The 20,013-nt window shown below is 44.0% G+C and overlaps 1 protein-coding gene and 1 non-coding gene across 2 annotated transcripts in view; both read right to left on the bottom strand.

Moving 5' to 3' along the window:
- The window catches only part of Sidt1 (SID1 transmembrane family member 1), a 92,924-nt gene that overhangs the window by 43,637 nt on the left and 29,274 nt on the right, over nt 1-20,013 (bottom strand). The window contains exons 2-7 of the mRNA XM_059277420.1: nt 17,889-18,010; nt 16,729-16,899; nt 7,335-7,380; nt 4,278-4,379; nt 3,573-3,656; nt 1,344-1,431 (exon numbers count right to left, since the gene is read on the bottom strand). Coding sequence (XP_059133403.1) covers nt 1,344-1,431; nt 3,573-3,656; nt 4,278-4,379; nt 7,335-7,380; nt 16,729-16,899; nt 17,889-18,010 — 613 coding nt within the window. The remainder of the gene's footprint in view (nt 1-1,343; nt 1,432-3,572; nt 3,657-4,277; nt 4,380-7,334; nt 7,381-16,728; nt 16,900-17,888; nt 18,011-20,013) is intronic.
- Nucleotides 18,800-19,015, bottom strand: LOC131923001 (small nucleolar RNA U3). Its single transcript, XR_009382459.1, has one exon. It is a non-coding gene; the product is annotated as a small nucleolar RNA U3 (small nucleolar RNA).

Below are 20,013 nucleotides of genomic sequence, written 5' to 3'. Positions count from 1 at the left end.
GTCATCAAAGGCCCTAGAGTTTCTCAAGGAGCATTAGGCACTGGTAAGCCTATAGAGCTACCTAATTAAGAGATTCAAGCACACACAAGCAGAAATGTCACCTGTCACCAAGGGAGCCATGTTATAGCCAACAGAAAACACCCTCTGTGTTGGTGACACGTGGTCCATTGGTGCGTGCGGCGGGCCGAGGGGGTGTCTGTGTTCTCAATTAACAGTCTATTCTACCCTCTGGGCAACACAACTATTTGTATATGCACCGGAGCTTATATAACACCTTGTTGTCAGGATAAGTCAGCACATTCGGCTTTCTTATTGTCTTGTCGGGTACAATTTTGGCAACTGAGATGGCAAACTTCAGGTTTCCCTTATACATCCTTGTGGAAGGGCTGACTGCTGATCCATATAAGTGGCTCCATATTAGGAAATGGACTTTTAATAACAGTTTTATGTGCTTCCCTTCGATAGCTCAGCTGGTAGAGCCGAGGACTGTAGGAGCAGTTGCAAACAAAACCAAACAGTTTTATTGCATTTATTCTCTCTCTCTATCGTGTGTGTGTGTGTGTGTGTGTGTGTGTGTATGTGTGTGTAGAACAATTTGCTGGAGCTGATTCTATCCTTCCATCATAGAGTATCCAGGGATGGATGGAGGATGGAACTCAAGTCAGTTGGCTTGGCAGTCTCACCAGCCCAGGAAACAGACCCTTTTGCATTTACATCACAAAAGCAAATGAAATGCCAACTAAGCGAACTCACTTTATACAGCCTGGCATAAGACTTTCAAAAAGTTGAAAAGCTGCACAAAGTCAAGCCAATCACCATTTTAGCACTGAGGGAGAGGAGCTCATGTGCCTCCACTCCTAATTGAGGAGCTACTGACAGTTAATGGCCTCTGGTGGAGGAAAAGACAGTTTTCTTTAAAAGTGTGACCCCTCATAGATTGACCACAGTCCAGGGGATGACCCCACACCCAGGAATATACAGTCATTACAAATTGGACTCTGTGTGTTATGTAAAAAATAAAGAGGACCTGATGTTGGGAGGAAGTGGAGAGGTGGTGGGCAGATTGGAGAAGAGTTAAGCATAGAAGTAGGGGTTGAACATGATTAAAATACATTGTATTAAATGTTCAAAGAATTAAAAATATTGTATTAGAAAGCTGAAGGTACTGAATGACATTTTGTAGTACCAATACTGCCTTTAGATATAGGATTATCTTCAGTTTATTTTTTATCGAAGTGTCTCTAGAGTGCCTTGTCAAGTCGATGCTGCTAGGCCCCCAGTAAGCAGAGATGAGCTTTTGGCTTCCTTTCCCTCCCTCCTAAGTATCCCTCAGTGCCTCTTACCCTGGATGGAGAATGATCCCCCACATGCGTAATCTTCAGGTTTTATCACAAACACCACGAAGAACTGCTCGTCTGGAAAATCCTTCTTCTGTGTAAGACATAACAACCTCATGATTCGCAGGGAAGAAAGACAGCCAGGGGGAGAATTCCATGGGGGTGAGGGACAGTAAGAGAAAGGAAGAAAAGAAAAGTTCACGCCTGTCCTCTAAATCCCTAGAAAGGGCTTGTACAGCTCCGTTGTCTACTCCAGACCAGCCATGAACATTACGTCATCCAAGAAATTAGTGTAAGTAAGTACATGGAGAATTTCAAAATCTGTGCCCACTTGAGGACTTAGTGCTGTAATAAAACAATGAGCAATAGCCTAGATTTAACAAATAATATTTGTATAAATACATGTGCATATAAGCACACATATATTGGAGACGGTCTTGTTATGTAACCCACGTTGACCTTGAACTCTTGATCCTCCTGCCTCAGCATCTTGAGCGCTGGCATTACAGGCACACACAACAATTTATCTGTTTTATTTTAAAATCTAATAATAAATAACTTCTCTAAAATCATACTGTAAGTAGTTAAATAAATAATGCAGGATAGAGAGATGAAGGACTTGGGAAGGAGGACTGAGCTGTGGCTGTGGTGGCTTTGACTTCTGTATCCATCCCTCTTTAGTCTGGTTCAAGTGGGGTTAACAAAATAACCACACATTCCAGTTCTTTAACCAAGGCATTTTTGTCATGCTCAAATTTCTGATATTGTGTTTAGTTCACTTATAAAATGTCTACAACTGAAGCGCATGCTCAGAAAAGAGAAGAGAAGTAGCAATTTATTGCCAGATCCACAGAAGGTAGACACGGTAGATATGGCTATGCTTTGCCCTTCATTAGCCTGGTATAATATTTCTTGTCGGCTTGACGCAAACTAGGTTCATCTGGGAGGAGAGACTCTCAACTGAAAAAATGCCTTCCTAGGATCTGTCTGTAGGCAAGTCTGTGGAGCATTTCCTTGATTAATGATTGATGTGGGAGGGCCCAGACCACTGTGGATGGTGCCCTGGGAAGGTGGTCCTGGGTTGTATTAAAAAGCAAGCTGGATGAGCTATGGAAAGAAATCCAGTAAGCAGTGTTCCTTCATGGCCTCTGCTTCAGTTCCTGCCTCCAGGTTCCTGCCTGGAGTTCCCACCCTTGCTTTCCTCCATGATGAACTGTGACGTGGAGGTGTAAGTAAAATAAACCCTTTCTTCTTCAAGCTGCCTTTGGTCATGGTGTTTTATACAGCACTAGAAAGCAAATGAAAACACCTACTGTTGCTATTTGTGTGTGTGTCCTTTTTAAATTGGGGACCACATCATTCTGGTATACTAAGGAAGAAATAAACATGGACAGCAAGACATTTGGGGTATTAAGTCTGAGATGCTCAAAATCTGAAGTTTGACTGATAGAAAAATTTTAGGTCTGATATCTAAATTACACTTAGCTTCTCTGCATTTTTTGTCTATTAATCAACAACAAAGTTGTCTTATGCTACACAGACAGATCAAGTCACAGATTTCTTAAGTACCAACCCAGAATGTCTCTTGGGATATGATGACATAATATATGTACATGTTTGCTATAAAATACCACTGAAGTAACAGTTTAGTCACAGATACCAAAAGGGCAAAGTGCTGAGTGAATAAGGCTCCTATGCCTTTGAATCTGTTATTCTCTCTGGAGTTGAATCCAACTTTTGGTGAGTGCTACTGGTAGAAGTTATTATAATATGTTAAATTGCCTTAATGATTGTAATAAGTTTTACCCTAAATTGTCACATCTCACTGAATAAATTGGAACCTCATCTGGACTTAACCCTGTAAGTGATCTGTTAGATATATGTCCTACTGCACTGAAGATTCCCAAGAACCCCCAAGGGGAAAGAAAGCAAGCCTGGAAAGGTAGCATGGTCCACCACCAGCCAGGCACTGACTGCAGGCAAAGCACTATTCATTTTTAGTAGAGTTCACTTTTTTTTGTTTTCAGAGCTGAGGACCAAACCCAGGGCCTTGTGCTTGCTAGGCAAGCACTCTACCACTGAGCTAAATCCCCAGCCCCGCACTATTCATTTTTAAGCCAATCAGAAAGAAAAGAGATCCAAGGTACACAATGGAGAGCCATCTCCTTTGGATGCTGGGTACGTGACTATCAGTTGAACCCCACGATCCTCGTGACTTCAGAAGCAATGTCTCACCTGGAGCGTGATGGCAGCTTTCTTGGTCATGGACTGATAGACACCATTGAATTCCACGTTGTGGTCCAGATCATACACTGGACACTAAATCACATGAGAGATAAAAAAGAGAGCATCAGCCCTGTCATGTGATGTCACTCCATACGCGTGTGACGGGGCTATACTACCTGGATCACAGGTGGGGGGGAATCTTCTAATCTAGACACCATGGAAAGTATTCTGCAGAACAGTCATGAAATGCTCCTCTTAAAGTGTGGACGTTGACCTAACATGCCAGAATCACTCTATATTGAAGAGAACTATAAAAAGATTGCCTTAAAGTATATATTTCCTATTTTTTTGTTAACATCTTGTGTTGCAGAAAGGACACAATCTAAATGTCATGACAACAATCTAAAACAAAACAAGTGGTAGGCTTGCTTTTATTTTCTTTTTCTCCCTGAACTTCCAACTGGATGCTCTTTTTGTTGCTGAGATACTTCTCATCTCTCATCAATGTCAGCAACCATGGACTGCCCACTCGTGTGCGTGAGAAGTTGTTATTATTTGGCATTTGGGGGGTGATAGATGGTAAGAGGATCACACACACACACACACACACACACACACACACACACACACACACAAACACACACACACACACACCCATCTATTCTGGAATACTAGAATCTTACATGCTAGAAGGCTGACCGTATCAGAGCTCACCATGATGTTCTGAACCGAGACAACCGAACACGGATAAGCCTTCTCAGACACCACCTTAATGATAACGGAGTCCACGTCTTCAGGAAATTTGTACAGGAAATACTGAGAATGAGAAAAAGAGAGGCGTGATTTATTCATCTTAGGAAATGTTGGTCGAAGCACAAACCTTGTTTTCTCTACCATGTGTCAGTCTCAGATGCACAGCTCAGTGGACGGCTCCTGTTCCTGTCATCCATCTGTCTCACACACGATAAGCAACAAACTGTTCTGCACAGGCCTCTGTGCCCCACGCAGGGAAGATAGCCGCGAAGGTGAGCGGCCATTTACACGAGGCTGCCTTTTTATTTTGTGATACAGACATTTCTTATTAATTAACTTAGACTGTGCTTCACTCCATTTCCTACTTAAGCTCTCTGCTGTCAGCCTTTTCTAAAAGCAGAGATACACAGGATGTAACGTCACGCGACAGTTTTCCTCTGTGGGGCGGTGGGAAACAGGAAGCTCCACCTTGAAGAGCAGACATTCCTGTTCCTCAGGAATGCTGACCATCTTGTCAGAGGGAAGAATCAGCTTTACATCAATCTTTCCTCTAAACCTTTTGGTAAAGAATTGTTTTCCTAACTGAGATATTCTGAAAAGTTATTTAGATCAAGAGACTAAGTCTGACATTGAACCCTTGAAATATGTTTGTGATTTGGGGTAAACTGTATGTGTGTGTGTGTGTGTGTGTGTGTGTGTGTGACATGTGTGAATGACTGCAAAGGCCAGAAGAGGGTGTCCACTAAGACCAGAAGAAGGCAAGTGACAGGCGTTGTGAGCCAGCCAAAGTGGGCTGGCGACGACACTCCAGTCTTTAGTAGGAGCCATGTGCGCTCTTGACCCCTGAGCCATCTTTCCTGACCCACAGACAACATTACTAACAGAAAGAGGTGACACTATTTACCTACCTCAGTTACAAATCCATTGGGAAAACTTATTAACTTTTAAAACATTTTATTTTAAAAAGGAGACAATGAGAATTTAGCCCAATAATTTCAAGTGTGGCAACTGTATGAGAAACATCAAGTTTGTGATTAAGGCTTTGTGGAAACCCACCCTAATGAGGTTGATATCTAGCTTATAGACCTAGTAAACACATCATTTTTAAAAAGAGGTAAAGAAGTCAAAATTTAATTTTATATTCCAGTATCCCCTGTACTAATGCTGTTTTGAGAACTAATTCAATGTAAATAGAATGTCAGAATTAAGGAATGCCACTCACATTCCTGCTTAGAAATCTTTTCATGCCTTGTCTGACTACATTTTGGAACTTGATTCAAATATACACACGAAACAGGGTTATTCCAAAGGAGGAGCCTAGAGGTCCCAGGGTGATTCTCAAGATAGCCATACTTTATGATTCAAGAGTGTTATTGCTAGCAATGAATATATATTACTAGCTTGTGATTTTTTTTGTAAGCAGTCAATAGTTTTGAACACTTATCAATATGTCAAACAATTATCAGTCTTACTTATCTCTAAATCACTACAAACCCCAAAGGAATGTTTTAGCCCCTGCCTTAAAATACATTTTATTCAGAAAGAAAGATTTTATTCATATTTTTTGTGTATGTTTTGCCTGCATATATGTCTGTGTACCACATGATACGATGCCCCAGGGATCAGAAGAAGGCATTGTATGCCCTAGAATTAGAGTCAGATACAGCTATGGGCCACCACGTGGGTACTAGGAACCAAATCCAGGCGCTCTGCAGAGCAGCAAGTGTCTTATTACTGGACCACCTACCTAGCCCCCTAAATACCACTTGTTTTAAATGGTCAATAACTATGAAGAAGAACGAATCGCGCCCTGTGGCCTTTCTTGCCATTGGGCATCAGTAGATAGGATGGCTTTTACGGAAAGAAAACTTCAGTCTTAGCTTTGTTGAAGGCCAGAGGTGTGGCTCAGCAGGTAAACATGTACAAGGCCCAGAGTTCAATCCCCAGCGCTACAAAACAAAAGTAGGGGTTCATTTCTGCAGGTTTGGGGGCACCGCTTCACACATCTGTTCCCAGCATGATCAACGACATCATGTCGGCCATGGGAAATCAGCCACAGTGGAGGGAGGAATTTACACCACAGGAATGGGCAGAAACCACAAATCAAGTTGTGTGCTCCCCCCCCACTCCACTCACCAGTTTTATTATATTCAAAACAAAAGCCAAGTAACCATTTATAAGCAAAATCATGTTAAAGCCTTAAAAAATCATAGGATATGTTGTGACATATAGACCAGTCTTTTCTTGCTGTTACGAGAGAGTGTCTCAGTATGTAGCTGTGAGGCTAGCTGGAAACTCACTGTGTAGCTCCGACTGGCCTCTAACTCACATTTCTCTTGTCTTGGTTTTGGTGTTTAGAGTGGTAGGGTAAAGGTGTGAACCACTACATAGAGCCAAAAACCCATTTTGAACTTGTTATAGCAGAGAGCCTTTCAGAAACCATGAAAGAGGGAAAAAAGGTAGTTAGAAATGTCATCAGGAAAACAACCTTTAAAAATTAGTCTCATGTATCTATTCTGCTTGTGGTTATTTTTTATTGAGGGGCACATAAAAATAGCTAATTATTTTTACTGATGGAACACATTTTCAATCTGTCAATATTATGGCAGGAATGGAAATCCGTCTTATTTTTATACATTCAGAACAACCGTTTGCATATCTGTCTCCCTGCCCCCATCTCAATCACCAGGAAGTCGACAATCACAGAGTCTGTGTTTATCTCCTCCTCTTTCCCACAGCACCCAGTACTGTCTAACATCCCTCGGAACATATCAGACACCCGACTTCACTCAATGAAGTATGTCCCAAGGAACGCTGGGAGTAAACAGCCTGCTTCCCATTTTATCCCAATGCAGGTGGTAATATTAAATGTGCCCAAGACCTCAGTCACAACCTAGATTACCCAGAGTAAGAGCAAGGGTAATAATAACACACGCTGACTTCACTCTCGCTGTTCCACGTTCCTGTGAGCAACACCGGCATACGGGCTCTCAACAACCCTTGGAAATCTTCACTTACCTGAGGCTGAGAGGGGCTGGCAGTGAAGTGGAAGGCAACATTTGTCCTGGGAGATGTAAGAGGGAAAAGTGAGAGAAAAAAAATGAGTTGGCAAGCAAGAACTAGTTACTTAAAGAAGAGCCACTTAAGCTAGATGCCCAGTGCCTTGCCCTTTCTGAAGGGCATTCGGACCTGCAGTCTGATAAACTTCAAGGAGACTGTGTTTTCTATAATAAATAATGATGAAATTGGGGAAGAAGATTGCTTTTACATCTTTAAACATCCATGAGGTCATAACTATATAAGCACCTCATTTAGTTTTATGGTTGCTTTCGCCTTTGGACTCTCTTAAGATATTACGATCAAGCCATATAATCAATCAAGCTTGATCATGAGAAGTAGGTAGCAAGAGAGGAAATGCAGGCTTGAGTCCTTTTGAATAATGTAGGTACCACTTTACAATAATGTTAATGGACCCACAGTACAAGAACAGTGCTTTAAAAGCAGGGTGTACAGAGGGCCACTGTGGGACAATTGGCAGGGGTAGGAATATGCTCTTCTTGCCCCAAACATCTCCCCAGTCTCCTGCAACACTTGTTGAATTCTCCAGAATTTCATCCTCGTTGGCTTTGGACTTTGTTTTCTCACGCCCATCTTTAACCCAGTATAGTTATTTGATCTCCAAACAGAAATTGACTGTGAATTAGTTTCTCATATACTAAGACAGCAAGGATCCAGGAACAGAGAAAGGGAGAGTGTTAGAATTACGGAAGAGGGAGGTTTTGTAGCATCGAACGCTGTCTGGTGTGAGCATCTGTAGAGTAGTTCAAGAGGCTGGAAAACACAAAGAATGGGTTCTCCATAAGAGCTGCCCTTTTGCCCATGCTCTTTGTGGCTCTGGCCTCATCAGTAGTGTTATAGACCACTCACTCAAGGCCACTATACTTGAGTTCCCAAGACTGATGAAACGGCCACTCTCCCCATGTCTATCCCCTCCTGCATTGAGAAATCTGAACCTGAACTCCTGGGCTCCCTCACCATCTTCAATCCCTAGGGCTCTCCTAAGACTTTCTTTCTACTCCCAATTTTCCTTTTATAAAAATGGAATAGTTTAAGACTTAACCATTCTTTATAAATGGCATGCCAAGACACCTAGGCAAGGTGCATGTAGTAAGAGGTATTACTTAGAAGTCATAACATTTGAGCACTGTTTATAAAGGTAATGGCTGTCATTGGTTTGGTTGAGCTCATAGAAACGGGTGCAATTTTTATATATTAACTTTTGGCATAAGTTGCTACCCATGTGGGTCACTGGTTCTGCAGGAGCACAGTAGTAAACTTCTGACCTCAAGTCATCTAAGGATGCCAACATCAGTATCAAATGACGTGGTACATCCACTTTGGAGTCCACAGCCAGAGTAAAGGCCGGCAGTGCCATGCTGTGTATGGCCTGGGCAGTGTGCTGTGCTGTGTATGGTCTGGGCAGTGTGCTGTGTGTGGCCTGGGCAGTGTGCTGTGCTGTGTGTGGCCTGGGCAGTGTGCTATGCTGTGTGTGGCCTGGGCAGTGTGCTGTGCTGTGTATGGCCTGGGCAGTGTGCTGTGTGTGGCCTGGGCAGTGTGCTGTGCTGTGTGTGGCCTGGGCAGTGTGCCGTGTGTGGCCTGGGCAGTGTGCTGTGCTGTGTATGGCCTGGACAGTGTGCTGTGTATGGCCTGGGCAGTGTGCTGTGCTGTGTGTGGCCTGGGCAGTGTGCTGTGCTGTGTATGGCCTGGGCAGTGTGCTGTGCTGTGTGTGGCCTGGGCAGTGTGCTGTGCTGTGTATGGCCTGGGCAGTGTGCTGTGCTGTGTGTGGCCTGGGCAGTGTGCTGTGTGTGGCCTTGATCATTTCAAAATAAATGGTAGACCAATCCAATCAAGTTCTTCCCTTACACTCCCCCTTCTCTCTCTCTTTCCCTCTCTCCCTCTCTCCCTCTCTCCCTCTCTCCCTCCTGCTCTCTCTCTCTCTCTCTCTCTCTCTCTCTCTCTCTCTCTCTCTCTCTCTCTCTCTGTGTGTGTGTGTGTGTGTGTGTATGTGTATGTGTTCATGTGTACCCACACATGTGGGAGACCAGAGGTCAGTCAATATTGAGTGTGTTTCTTTATTGCTATCCACCTTATTTTTAACTTTTATTTTATTCTTTTAAAAATTTGTTGGGGCTGGAGAGATGGCTCAGAGGTTAAGAGCACTGGTTGCTCTTCCAGGGGTCCTGAGTTCAATTCCCAGCAACCACATGGTGGCTCACAACCATCTAAAATGAGATCTGGTGCCCTCTTCTGGTACGCAGGCAGAATACTGTATACATAATAAATAAATCTTAAAAAATAAATAAATAAAAAATAAAAAATAAAAATTTGTTGATATCCCCCTATCTCCTCCCCATTAGATCTCCCTGCCAGTCTTCTTTAAAAAAACAAAAACAAACAAACAAAAACAAAACCCACCAAGTGTAATCAGTAATGCTTACAAGCACATGGCTGTGGTGTTGTCCACTGGGGCATGGCCAGCCTGCTAGTGGCCACCCCTCAAAGAAAAGTGACTTTCCCTACTGTAGCAGCCATTAACAGCCAATGGCTCCTCAGCTGGGGGTGGGGCCTCAGGTTGCTCTCCTGCCTCCATGTTGGAATTTTTTAAAGATTTATTTTAATTTTAATTTATGTGTGTATGTGTCTCTCTGTATGTGTGCCATATGTGTGGGTGCCTCCAGAGGCCAGAAGAGGTTGTCAGAGTCCCTGGAATCAAGTTACAGGTGGTTGTAAGCCATCGTGTTGGGGCTGGGAATCAAACTCTGGCCCCCTGAAAGAGCAAGTAGTGGTAGGTTAGGTGCTGTGGTAGTTTGAATTGGTCCCCATAATTTCATAGGGAGTGGCACTATTAGGAGGTATAGTGTCGTTGGAGTCAGTGTGGCCTTGTTGGAGAAAGTCTGTTACTGTGGGGTCAGGCTTTGAGGCTTCCTATGCTCAGGATACTACCCAGTGTCTCAGACCACTGCCTGTTGCCTGCAAGATGTAGAACTCTCACCTACTCCTCAAGCACCTCATCTGCCTGCATGCCACCATGCCCCACCATGATGATATTGGACTGAACTTCTGAATCTGTAAGCGAGCCCCCTCAATTAAATGTTTTCATTTATAAGAGTTGCCATGGTCATGGTGTTTCTTCACAGTAATAGAGATGCTAACTAAGACAGAAGTTGGTACCAGGGACTGGGGTACTGCTGTGATAAGCCTGACCATGTTTTTGTTTGTAATAATATGGACTTTGGGAGTCTGGATTAGGAAAGCAGTGGAGTGCTTTAAGAACTGCTTAATGGGTCATACTAGTAAGAGCATGGAAGACAGTGGTGCTAAATATGATTTGATGAACTGTGGGGATCAAGAATTTTCAGAGGAGAGTAATTTTGGTATGTTGCCTAGAGATCGTTCTTGTAATATTTTGGTGAAGTAAGTGGCTGCTTTTTGCCCTTGTCTGAAGATTCTGCTTGAGGCTAAAGTGAAGAGCTTTAGATTGATTTCTTTGGCAGAGGAAATCTCAAAACAGCCTTGTATAGACTCTATTGTGTGGTTATTAGTGGTAACTCTAATGGGGATTTATAATGAAAAGGAACACACTCAGCAGGGTAAAATACAAAATGTAAATTTTGGGGAGGAAAAGAGCACCAGGAAGTGAAGTGGAGCTAAATTCTGTGTTCAAGGAGATAGATGGATTTAAAAATGGAATAAAGGGAGTGGTGACCTCAGGGCAAATTCTCACTCAGAAAAGTTTCCAACTTGTGAAAAGAAACTAAAGAAAACCTTAGAGCCAGGTGTGGTGGGGCCCACCTTTAATCCCAGCATTGGAAAGACAGAGACTGGCAAATCTCTGAGTTTAAAGCCAGCTTGGATTACAGAGAAAGTTTTAGGACAGCCAAGCTTAGGCAGTAAAGGACAGAAAGCTGGTGAAGATGTAATTGAACAAGGGGGCCATGTTCCAGCCCTAGTAAGCAGCAGAACTTGGCAGCTTCAGGCATGTGGTTCTGGCTTTAGAGTTAAGGACAGAAGAAACAGGTTATGGAATTTGCCTCCTCACCTAAAGAAAGCTGCTGAGGCTAGGCATGTATTCAGGGGTGTTCCTGAATGGAGGCCTAGAGGGGTCATTAAGTGAAGCTGTGAAGTTGAGGCCTGGATTGTCTTAGAGAACCAAGATGCCAGAGTCGTGGGATACCTGCCTAGGAGAGCTGCTAATAGGGAGTGGAACTAGCCCAAGAGAAAGAAGTGTGTTGCAGTCAACAAATCTGTACAGAGTTGGACATCTGAAGAGTGATTTGACGTCAGACAGAGATGCAGAGTTTGGAGTTTGCCCAGCTGGTTTTCGATCTCGCTTTGGTCCAGTATTTCCTCACTATGCTCCCTTCCTTATGTTTTGGAATGGTAATGTATATCCTGTGCCATTATATGTTGGAAGTATGTGATCTGCCTTTTGATTTTGATTTAAAGTTAAGGGAGCCCATGAATCTCAGAAGAGACTTTGGACTTTTAAACATTGTTGAGACTGTGAAAGACTATGGAGACTTTTGAAGTTGGACTGAATGCATTTTGCATTATGATATTGTTACAAGCTTATGGAGGCTAGGGAGTGGAATGCTGTATTTTGAACATAATTGGCCCCCAAAATCTCACAGGGAGTGGCACTATTAGGAGATGTAGCTTTGTTAATGTGGGTGTGGCCTTGTTGGAGGAAGTCTGTCACTGTGGGGTCTTCGGGCTTTGAGGTTGCCTATGATCAGGATGCCACCCAGTGTCTCAAACTACTGCCTGTTGCCTGCAAGATGCAGGACTCTCAGCTACTCCTCCAGCACCACATCTGCCTGCACACTGCCATGCTCCCCGTCATGATAATAGACTGAACCTCTGAAGCAGTAAGCGAGCTATCCCAATTAAATGTTTTCTTTATAAGAGTTGCCGTGGTCATGATGTCTCTTCACAGCAAGAGAAACCCTAACTAAGACAGGAGCTAAGCCATTTCTCCAGCCTAGCCATGCTAGAAGGAAGAGACCCATGCTCCCTATACAATAGAAGACTATCTTGGAGACAGTGGGTAAAGTCTGTTACTGTTGTCCTAAAGAAGTATCAAGATTTCTTTTGTGTGTATGTAGTTTTGAAACAGAATCTGGTGTACTCCAGGCAAGCCTCAAACTTTCTATGTAGCTGAGGATAACCTTGAACTTCTGATCCTCCCGCCTCCACTTGCCAAATGGTGGGATTCCAGGCATGTGATTCCACACACAGTTTGTGCAGTGCTGGGTAGCTAGCTCTGGACTTCATGCATCTAGGCAAGTGCCCTACTACAACACCATGAGGCACTGAAATTACAAACAAACATTTCAGGTTAAGACCTAAAAACAAAACAAAACCTACTAAAAACATAAAGGTAGTGAAAGCGGGGCTGGGACAAGGCAATGTGAATTAATGTCTATAGGACAGACAGGATAGGGAGAAGAGGGGGCAGGCACTGAGATACGGGGGTACAGGATCTGGAGAATTAGTTTGAAACAGGGTCTCATGTAGTCCAAACTTGCTGCATAGCCAAGGATGACCTTGAACTTCTGATCCTCCTGCCTTTACTTCCCAAGTGCTAGAATTACAGGCTTGTACCACCATGAAAGGATAAACCTTTGATCATACACAAGCATCTAGGATAACAACAACAACAACAACAACAACAACAATAATAACAGATAAGATCACTAAGTTCCACAAGGTGCTTCAAAGTCATTTTCACCATTGGCACTGGTTGTCATTCTTTCCCACCCAGACTCTTTCATCATCCTCGATCAATGCCTGCTGGCTAGCCCTCATCTTCATTGTCAGCAGGTCCCAGTCCTTAGCAGAGCCATGTGCAGATGACCCCCCCGCCCCCCCCCCCCCAGTGTCCACTGTCTTCGGGGAGCTGTTACTCTGTTCCTCTGACTCTAGTTTGCTCAGTTCCCTTCCAGTGTTCTGCAGAATTCCAGGAGAGAGTTTTCCTTTGTTTTATCTGGGTCAATCCTTAATGGCCTGCAGGCCATCTTTCACTTTCTAGTCATAGAAGGAGATCCCTGCTGTCCACTCTTTGTTTTGGCCTTTCACCAGGAATTAGCCAAGACACCCTGGTATTTAGAGAGCACCATAGCCCAAACAATAAGAAGAGGAGGAATGCAGGCTGGATAACTCCACCTCCTGTCACTATAACCCTACTGAAAGTCATAGCCATGTGATGGACACGCTGGGGAGAGGTTGTGGAGACGTGTGCTCTGGTACCAAACCACACATCTCTGCTGAAGATTGCTTCCCATCTGTTTTTTCTCAGTTACCTTGAGGCTCTGTTGCAGTAGGGAATGGATTAGCAGCCTGGGACTCCACTTGGTTTGGGCTATGCATTCACCCTCACTCCTCTCCTAATAATGCACCCCGCAGCCTTTTAGATTAAGACCCCCTTTCTGCATTGAGCTGGGTGCACACTCTTCTCCAAACAAAAGAATAAATTTCTCCTCCTCTTAATGATCATCAAGAATGGATAGTTTCTATTTAATCTTACTCTAGATAGCTTTGAATATGAACATAGGGATGTCTAATCAGGCCTGAATTACTTTTTAAAAAAATTTTTATTTATTTTTTTTATGCCAAATGCTGTTTATTGAAGGAGGGAAGAGGTCTTAAATACAGGCTTACAGCACAATGGGAGAACCCCGGAGAGCAGAAGTTCGCTACTGTTTTACAATCTTGCATCTAAGCTGTTAACACCCATTATGCGGGATACACAGACAAGGAACTTCCCTTAAGCATTCAGGAGGGTGGAAGCCAGCAGGGAATTAGCATAGGGAGGATATCAAGATCAAAGTCAGCAAGCAAGGCAACAGTTACCCAAAACAGGGGCAAGGACCCTACAGGTCCCCCTTTTACTAAAAAATGATCTTCTGACTTAGGTTGCGTGGGACGTCAGCAGGTCACCTTACCCATCATGGAAACGCCTGCCCAGGCCACACAGGCGCTCTGTCTTAGGTTGGTGACCGCCCCCCAAGGTATTACTCGTCTCTGAATACTCATTATCATACAGGCTCAATCGTGTGTGAGCTGCAGAATTAACTGCTGCCAAAGATCTCAAAGTGCAGGCCTGAATTACTTTTGGGTGCATGCAAATTGTGTCTTCTGAGTGAAGATTTGGGGAGAATCCCCTGTTTACCATCTTACTATGCATAGTTGGGCATAGTATGATTGAGATCCGATGCATCATGAGAAAGGACATGTGCAATGACCAAAGGCTTACATAATCTATGCCTGTCAATCGAAATAGAACCACCTGTGATATGCCCTTACCAACTAAACTCCTCCTTCTTTTGACCCCCATAAAAGAAAGCTCCAAATAATAATTGGAGTCTTTTGGTACCCTATCACATGGTCTGTGACTTCTGATCACATATTTCTGATCTATACTACTTATATGTTTTGGATAGTTTGTTGTTGTTGTTGTTCTAACCTGAAATCTGTGTGCCTTTGTTTCAATTCCTTGGAACACTCAGCCCAGACTCCAATCACTGGTAATGTCTAAAAGCCAGCAATCAGTCATCCTGAGGTTTTCTGCTCCAGCTGCCATGGAGTCTCTCCCCTTAATATACCAAACACAGGCAAAGCCCTTAGGAACAGATCGGCCCACAGCTTTGCCATACTTCAAGGGAACTGCCTCCACACTGGACTGTTGGACCACAGTGTTGAGAGTCCAGTGAATACATGGGAGTTCATGGTGAGGCTACACCTTGTTGGTAATGTTATAAGTCATGACAGCTGACATTCCCCATAAAGAAAAAAAAATGTAGCTGAAGATCAAAAAGTATCTCATTCTAGCAAAGTTCCAGTAATTTATACATTTCAAGTGCTTTCTAAGCTGAGGAGAGAGGGAAAGGTGACTAACCGTGAATTCCCACGACCAGGTTCTATATCAAGTAGCTCCTGCTTTAGATTGGTCACACAGTCACACCCATTCAATCTTCATTTCCTCTAACAAAACGTGATGTCATTCTTGACCCTCCCATTTCCCCTCTCCTTCATAGTCATTCAAGTTTTGAGAATCTCACCTCTTACATTCTTCAAGACAGCTTCTCACTTTTATCTTGACCATTGTGTCAGCCTTCGAACTTCTCGGCACCCAATACTGTCTCCTTCAATCCTTTCCTCATACAATAGCACAAGATAGACAACTGTGTTCTCAGTGCCTCCTTGTGCTCCTCCTGCCCCGTGATCCCATGGCTGCCTGTTTCTACAGCACCACCCTCTCACTGTTCCCTGCCTACAACCATGACCTCTAACGTCACAGAAGGGCCCATGGCTGTTGGGAGCTGTTGGGAAGATGCTGTACACGTGTGTGAAAGGAGTTAGAGGAATGCCTAAAAGCAGACCTGTCTCATTTTACAATCTGAATTTGAATAAACAAATGCTTTGTGCAATTGAGAAGCATACTTAGCAAGACATAAATTTGGGAGGATGGATTTAAACAGAAAGAAGAAAGAACGTGTTACAAGGAGAAGAACTTAGAAGAGGAAGCCGTGAGCAGAATCCAGGCTTGATTTTGCCTTTTTCTGTCTTTGTGATTTTGGGCATGGACTTAGCATCTCTGGACCTCTTGGGTGTGGTGATGCATACCTCTTGTCACAGCTTCTTAGGAGGCAGAGGGATGAGGATGGCTTGAGCCTAAAAGTCCAAGGCCAGCCTGGCAACATAGGCAGACCCCAGTCTCAAATAAGAACAACAAAAACCTCTGGACATCTGTGAAATGTGTTCTATACGCATACTAGGCTGTCATTCCCAACTGTATGGCAGAAACTGCAGCGTCACCTGGTTCTTATCACAACCCTCACCTGGACTCCATGACCACCATCCTCTGGATTTCTGGGTCATCAGCAAAGTTGGTGAACTGAGAAAGGAAGGAAGCATGCAGAGTCCAGCTACCACCTCTTTTCAGGCTTATCTTCATCGCATATAAGCTCTCAAAACTCTTATGTGTTTCATAATGTTTGCAAGGTCTGTTTGATGACACAAAGTCAGACTACACGAAGTGAAAACACCGTGGCAGAATAGATTTGCAAGTCACTCATTAACACTTGCACAGAGCTGTGACTCAGTGACTTCAATTTCACAGTGTTCCTTTCCTGGGGGTCAAATTACCTCACCGAATACCAACCCTGCAATTCACACAGGTCGCCACCAGGTGACAGTCATAGGTCAAAGGTACCACTGGTTTCCCTGAGGGTTCATTCAAGTTGAGGTCTCTGTTGAAGCAATGCTGGGCTCATCTGTGAAGATGGCCGCTGAGCCAAGTATCTGTACGCAAAAGAGAGCGGAAAGCAAAGGGCCACGTGTGCCTGCTTACCAGAGCTGGAAGTTTTTGATTTTGGTGACCAGCAACTTGTAGTGGGCACCGTGGGGAGCCATGGAGGCTACATCTACAAAAATCAGTTGCTCCAAAGGGCCGGTCTCGTTGGTTGCTTTGGATGGACAAAGAGTGCGGCTGACTTCTTGGTAGTTGTAGCTCCGCTGGTATCTGCAGAGGTGGGTGTGGACAACATCAGCAAGAAGGAGACACAGTGAACAGGGCTAGGGAGAACGCTGCCTCACTCTACTCCTCTCTAGTTTGGCTTTAAGTCCAATTTCAGGCTGGATCTATGGATAGCAATCCTAGGGAACCTGTAGTTGGCATCCACTGTGTGACAGGGACATAGGAACTGTTATATCCTGACCAGTTTACTTAGCAGTGTCTGCATTGCGGTAAGCCAGACTCCCAAGTTATTCAAGGGAAAACACCAACATTTGAGGGAGGAACTCTCCTGGTTAAACCACCATAGAGTCTTTTCCTTTCTCTCTCGTCAATGTCACTGATTTCAAGATAAAACTATCAGAATTAGTATTTAACCCTCAAATGCCTGAACCTTTGAAAACCACGTAATAATACTTCAGTCGGTGCGCATTTCTCTGTACCTTCTGGACTTCGTATTGGTGCCACGAGGCCTTAATGAACTCTCCTAGGGAAAACAGGGACTCTGCCACGACAGGGACTTCTGTTGATTTTTTATAGTGTCTTCCCGAACCTCCCACTTAGCACTGCTCTGTTAACAGAGCTGAGTGAAGAATGCAAGTAGAAGAGGCATTTTGAAGAATGGGGTTGGTGCTGCTCATATATTGACTGCTGGGCCTAACCCAGTGAATGGCTATGGGATGATTTATTTTGCAAAAGAGGGTGGGATTGAATATTATGGTCGATTCTTAAATGGTATAAATTCTCCCAGGTGCTGAAAACCTAGACGGAATGCTTATCTGAAATTCAGAGAGGATGGACATGTATAGCACTGAGCAGCCTGGGGTGTGCTGTGTTTTCATTTGACATGCGTTACCCTGGCATTCCCACGTCTGAGTTCGCTTCTGGCTAAGACAAAAACAAAACAAAACAAAATAATAATAATAATGACCCATCTAAATCTAAGGAGATTGAAGAACGTCAAATGTAGTGAAGTTACCTGGGCAGAGAATACTCACAGTCCTTGGAAGAGCAGAGGGACCTGCCAGGACAGCACCTCTTTCTGCTGGCGAACCACCACCAGGACTGGGTAGTCCAGGTTCTCGGTGGAGCTGTTCACGTGCACCCGCACAGCCGTCACCTGTGGGGCAGGCCAACACAAGCTTACTGATTCCTGACGTTTCTTCTCACCACAGGTAACTCCAATGCTCCAGCTGTCTTTTATTATTCATACGATAGCCAAAGTGGGTCTCAGCCTTGACCACACAGTGAAGTTGCCCCAAGAAATTTATAATAATTGATGCCTGGATACGATGTGCTTAAAATTCTGATTCAGAATTATTCTTCGATGAGGCCAAATTATGGAGCTGTCAAATAGCAAACTGAGGTGCTGGAGCTGAGCGGTCAACATAAGCCTTCAAGAATAACTCCGGGAGAGAAAAAACAAGGATCTCAATGTACCCTTTTCTTATTTGACTATAAATACAAATAATATAAAAATCATGAACATACCCCCCAAACTACCTCACAGTCTACAAGACCACCCAGCTGCTGACAAACTTTGGGTATGGTAAATCATTCTGCTTCAATTCCTTTTTTTTTTTTTCTTTTGAACAGCCTAAGAGACGGTCTGTTGCTCCCTATCCAATGGCAGCAAATCCCCTAGGGGATGAGTCCTCTCTGCTCCAGGGTAAGTCACCAACAAGCCTTTTGATACCAGCAGCTCGCTGCTCTGCATGGGAGCACACAACGCACACCAAGCGAGTCTTGATCCTGAGAATGGGAGGCAAAGTCTGCTCCTGGGGCTATAGGGTTTTGGTGTTTTCCGTAAAACTTTTACAGTACCATATGAAATACAGAGGATGATACAGGAAAATGCAGAAGAGTAAAAGAAAAAATAAAACGTGATCTTCTACATGGCATTTTTTTTTTCACTCAGACTGCGTTCCCTCCCTCTCACTCTCCCAAAGGAAGAGAAGAACGATCATCAATGGCAGGAGGCAGCTGCAGACAAGCAGCTCCTAGAGCCGGCTTCACGCTCAGGAGGGAACGCTACGTCTCGTCCTCGTGGTCTCGGGTGCTCTACACAGTCAGAGAAACTTCTCTACTAACGAACTATAGAAATGATCCCTGAAAGTATAGTCTTTCTACATGGCATTTTTATGTATGGATCCATTGCCTCTATATTCTTTTGAAAGTTTCTTTATTGGGGGGGGCAGTAAAATGTCTCAGCAGGTAGTTCAGTGGCTAAAGCATTCCCAGAATCCAAGTCAAATGCTGGGGACACCAAGTCTCCCTGTAATTTCAGCCTCAGGAAATGGAGACAGGAGAGCCCTGGGGCAAGCTGACTAGAGAGACTAGCTAAATCGGCTTTCGATTGATACTGCCTCAGTGAATAAGCTGGATGAGCTATTGAGGATGCCTCTCACCCACAACCTCTAGGCCTCCAGATACACACATGTACACACACACCTACACTTGCAAACATACACACACACACACACACACACACACGCACACACACATACACACACACACACACACCCACACACACTGGGAAAATAAAAATTAAAAAAAAAAAAAGCAGGTCCCAAGTTGAACCTTGAAGACCTACCACACATTCCAAATGCAGGCCGAGAGGAAACAGCCTGTGTGTTGTATCCAGCACTTAGTACTCCGAATTCTCCCTGAACAAGCCACTGCCTCACGTTTTTAATGTTAGCACAGGCGAAGAGTAATTTATTAATTTGATAAGAAGTACTCGTTCCTGAGGGAGCATTTCCTGGGCCTACACTATGTTTCCATGGAAACAGTGGTGAAGCTGATAATTGCTCCAACTGTACTTCAAGTGCAGACCTATTTGTTAAACTGTGGGATTTCCACAGGCCTCTTAAACTCCATGTGGCTACATGGAATCTCCCATTCCCTCCATTCCTGACTTTGTTTGTTTGTTTTGTTTGCTGTTGTTTGGTTGGTTTTTAATGAATGGTTCCATCATGCAGCTATTCACCTCAGCCTGAAACCTGAGGGTTCTGGTTGGTCCCTACTTCTGCCCCTTCTGACTCCTTCAGACTGATCTTACCCAGGCTTCCCTCCCTGTCAACTAAGCTCAGCCCTCAGTGCCTCATTGACAGCCTCTTTTCT

The sequence above is a fragment of the Peromyscus eremicus genome, chromosome 12 (genome assembly GCF_949786415.1).
Source record: "Peromyscus eremicus chromosome 12, PerEre_H2_v1, whole genome shotgun sequence".
Taxonomy (NCBI): Eukaryota; Metazoa; Chordata; class Mammalia; order Rodentia; family Cricetidae; genus Peromyscus; species Peromyscus eremicus.
Note: the sequence above shows the minus strand (reverse complement) of the source record. Positions and strands in the feature narration are given on the sequence as shown.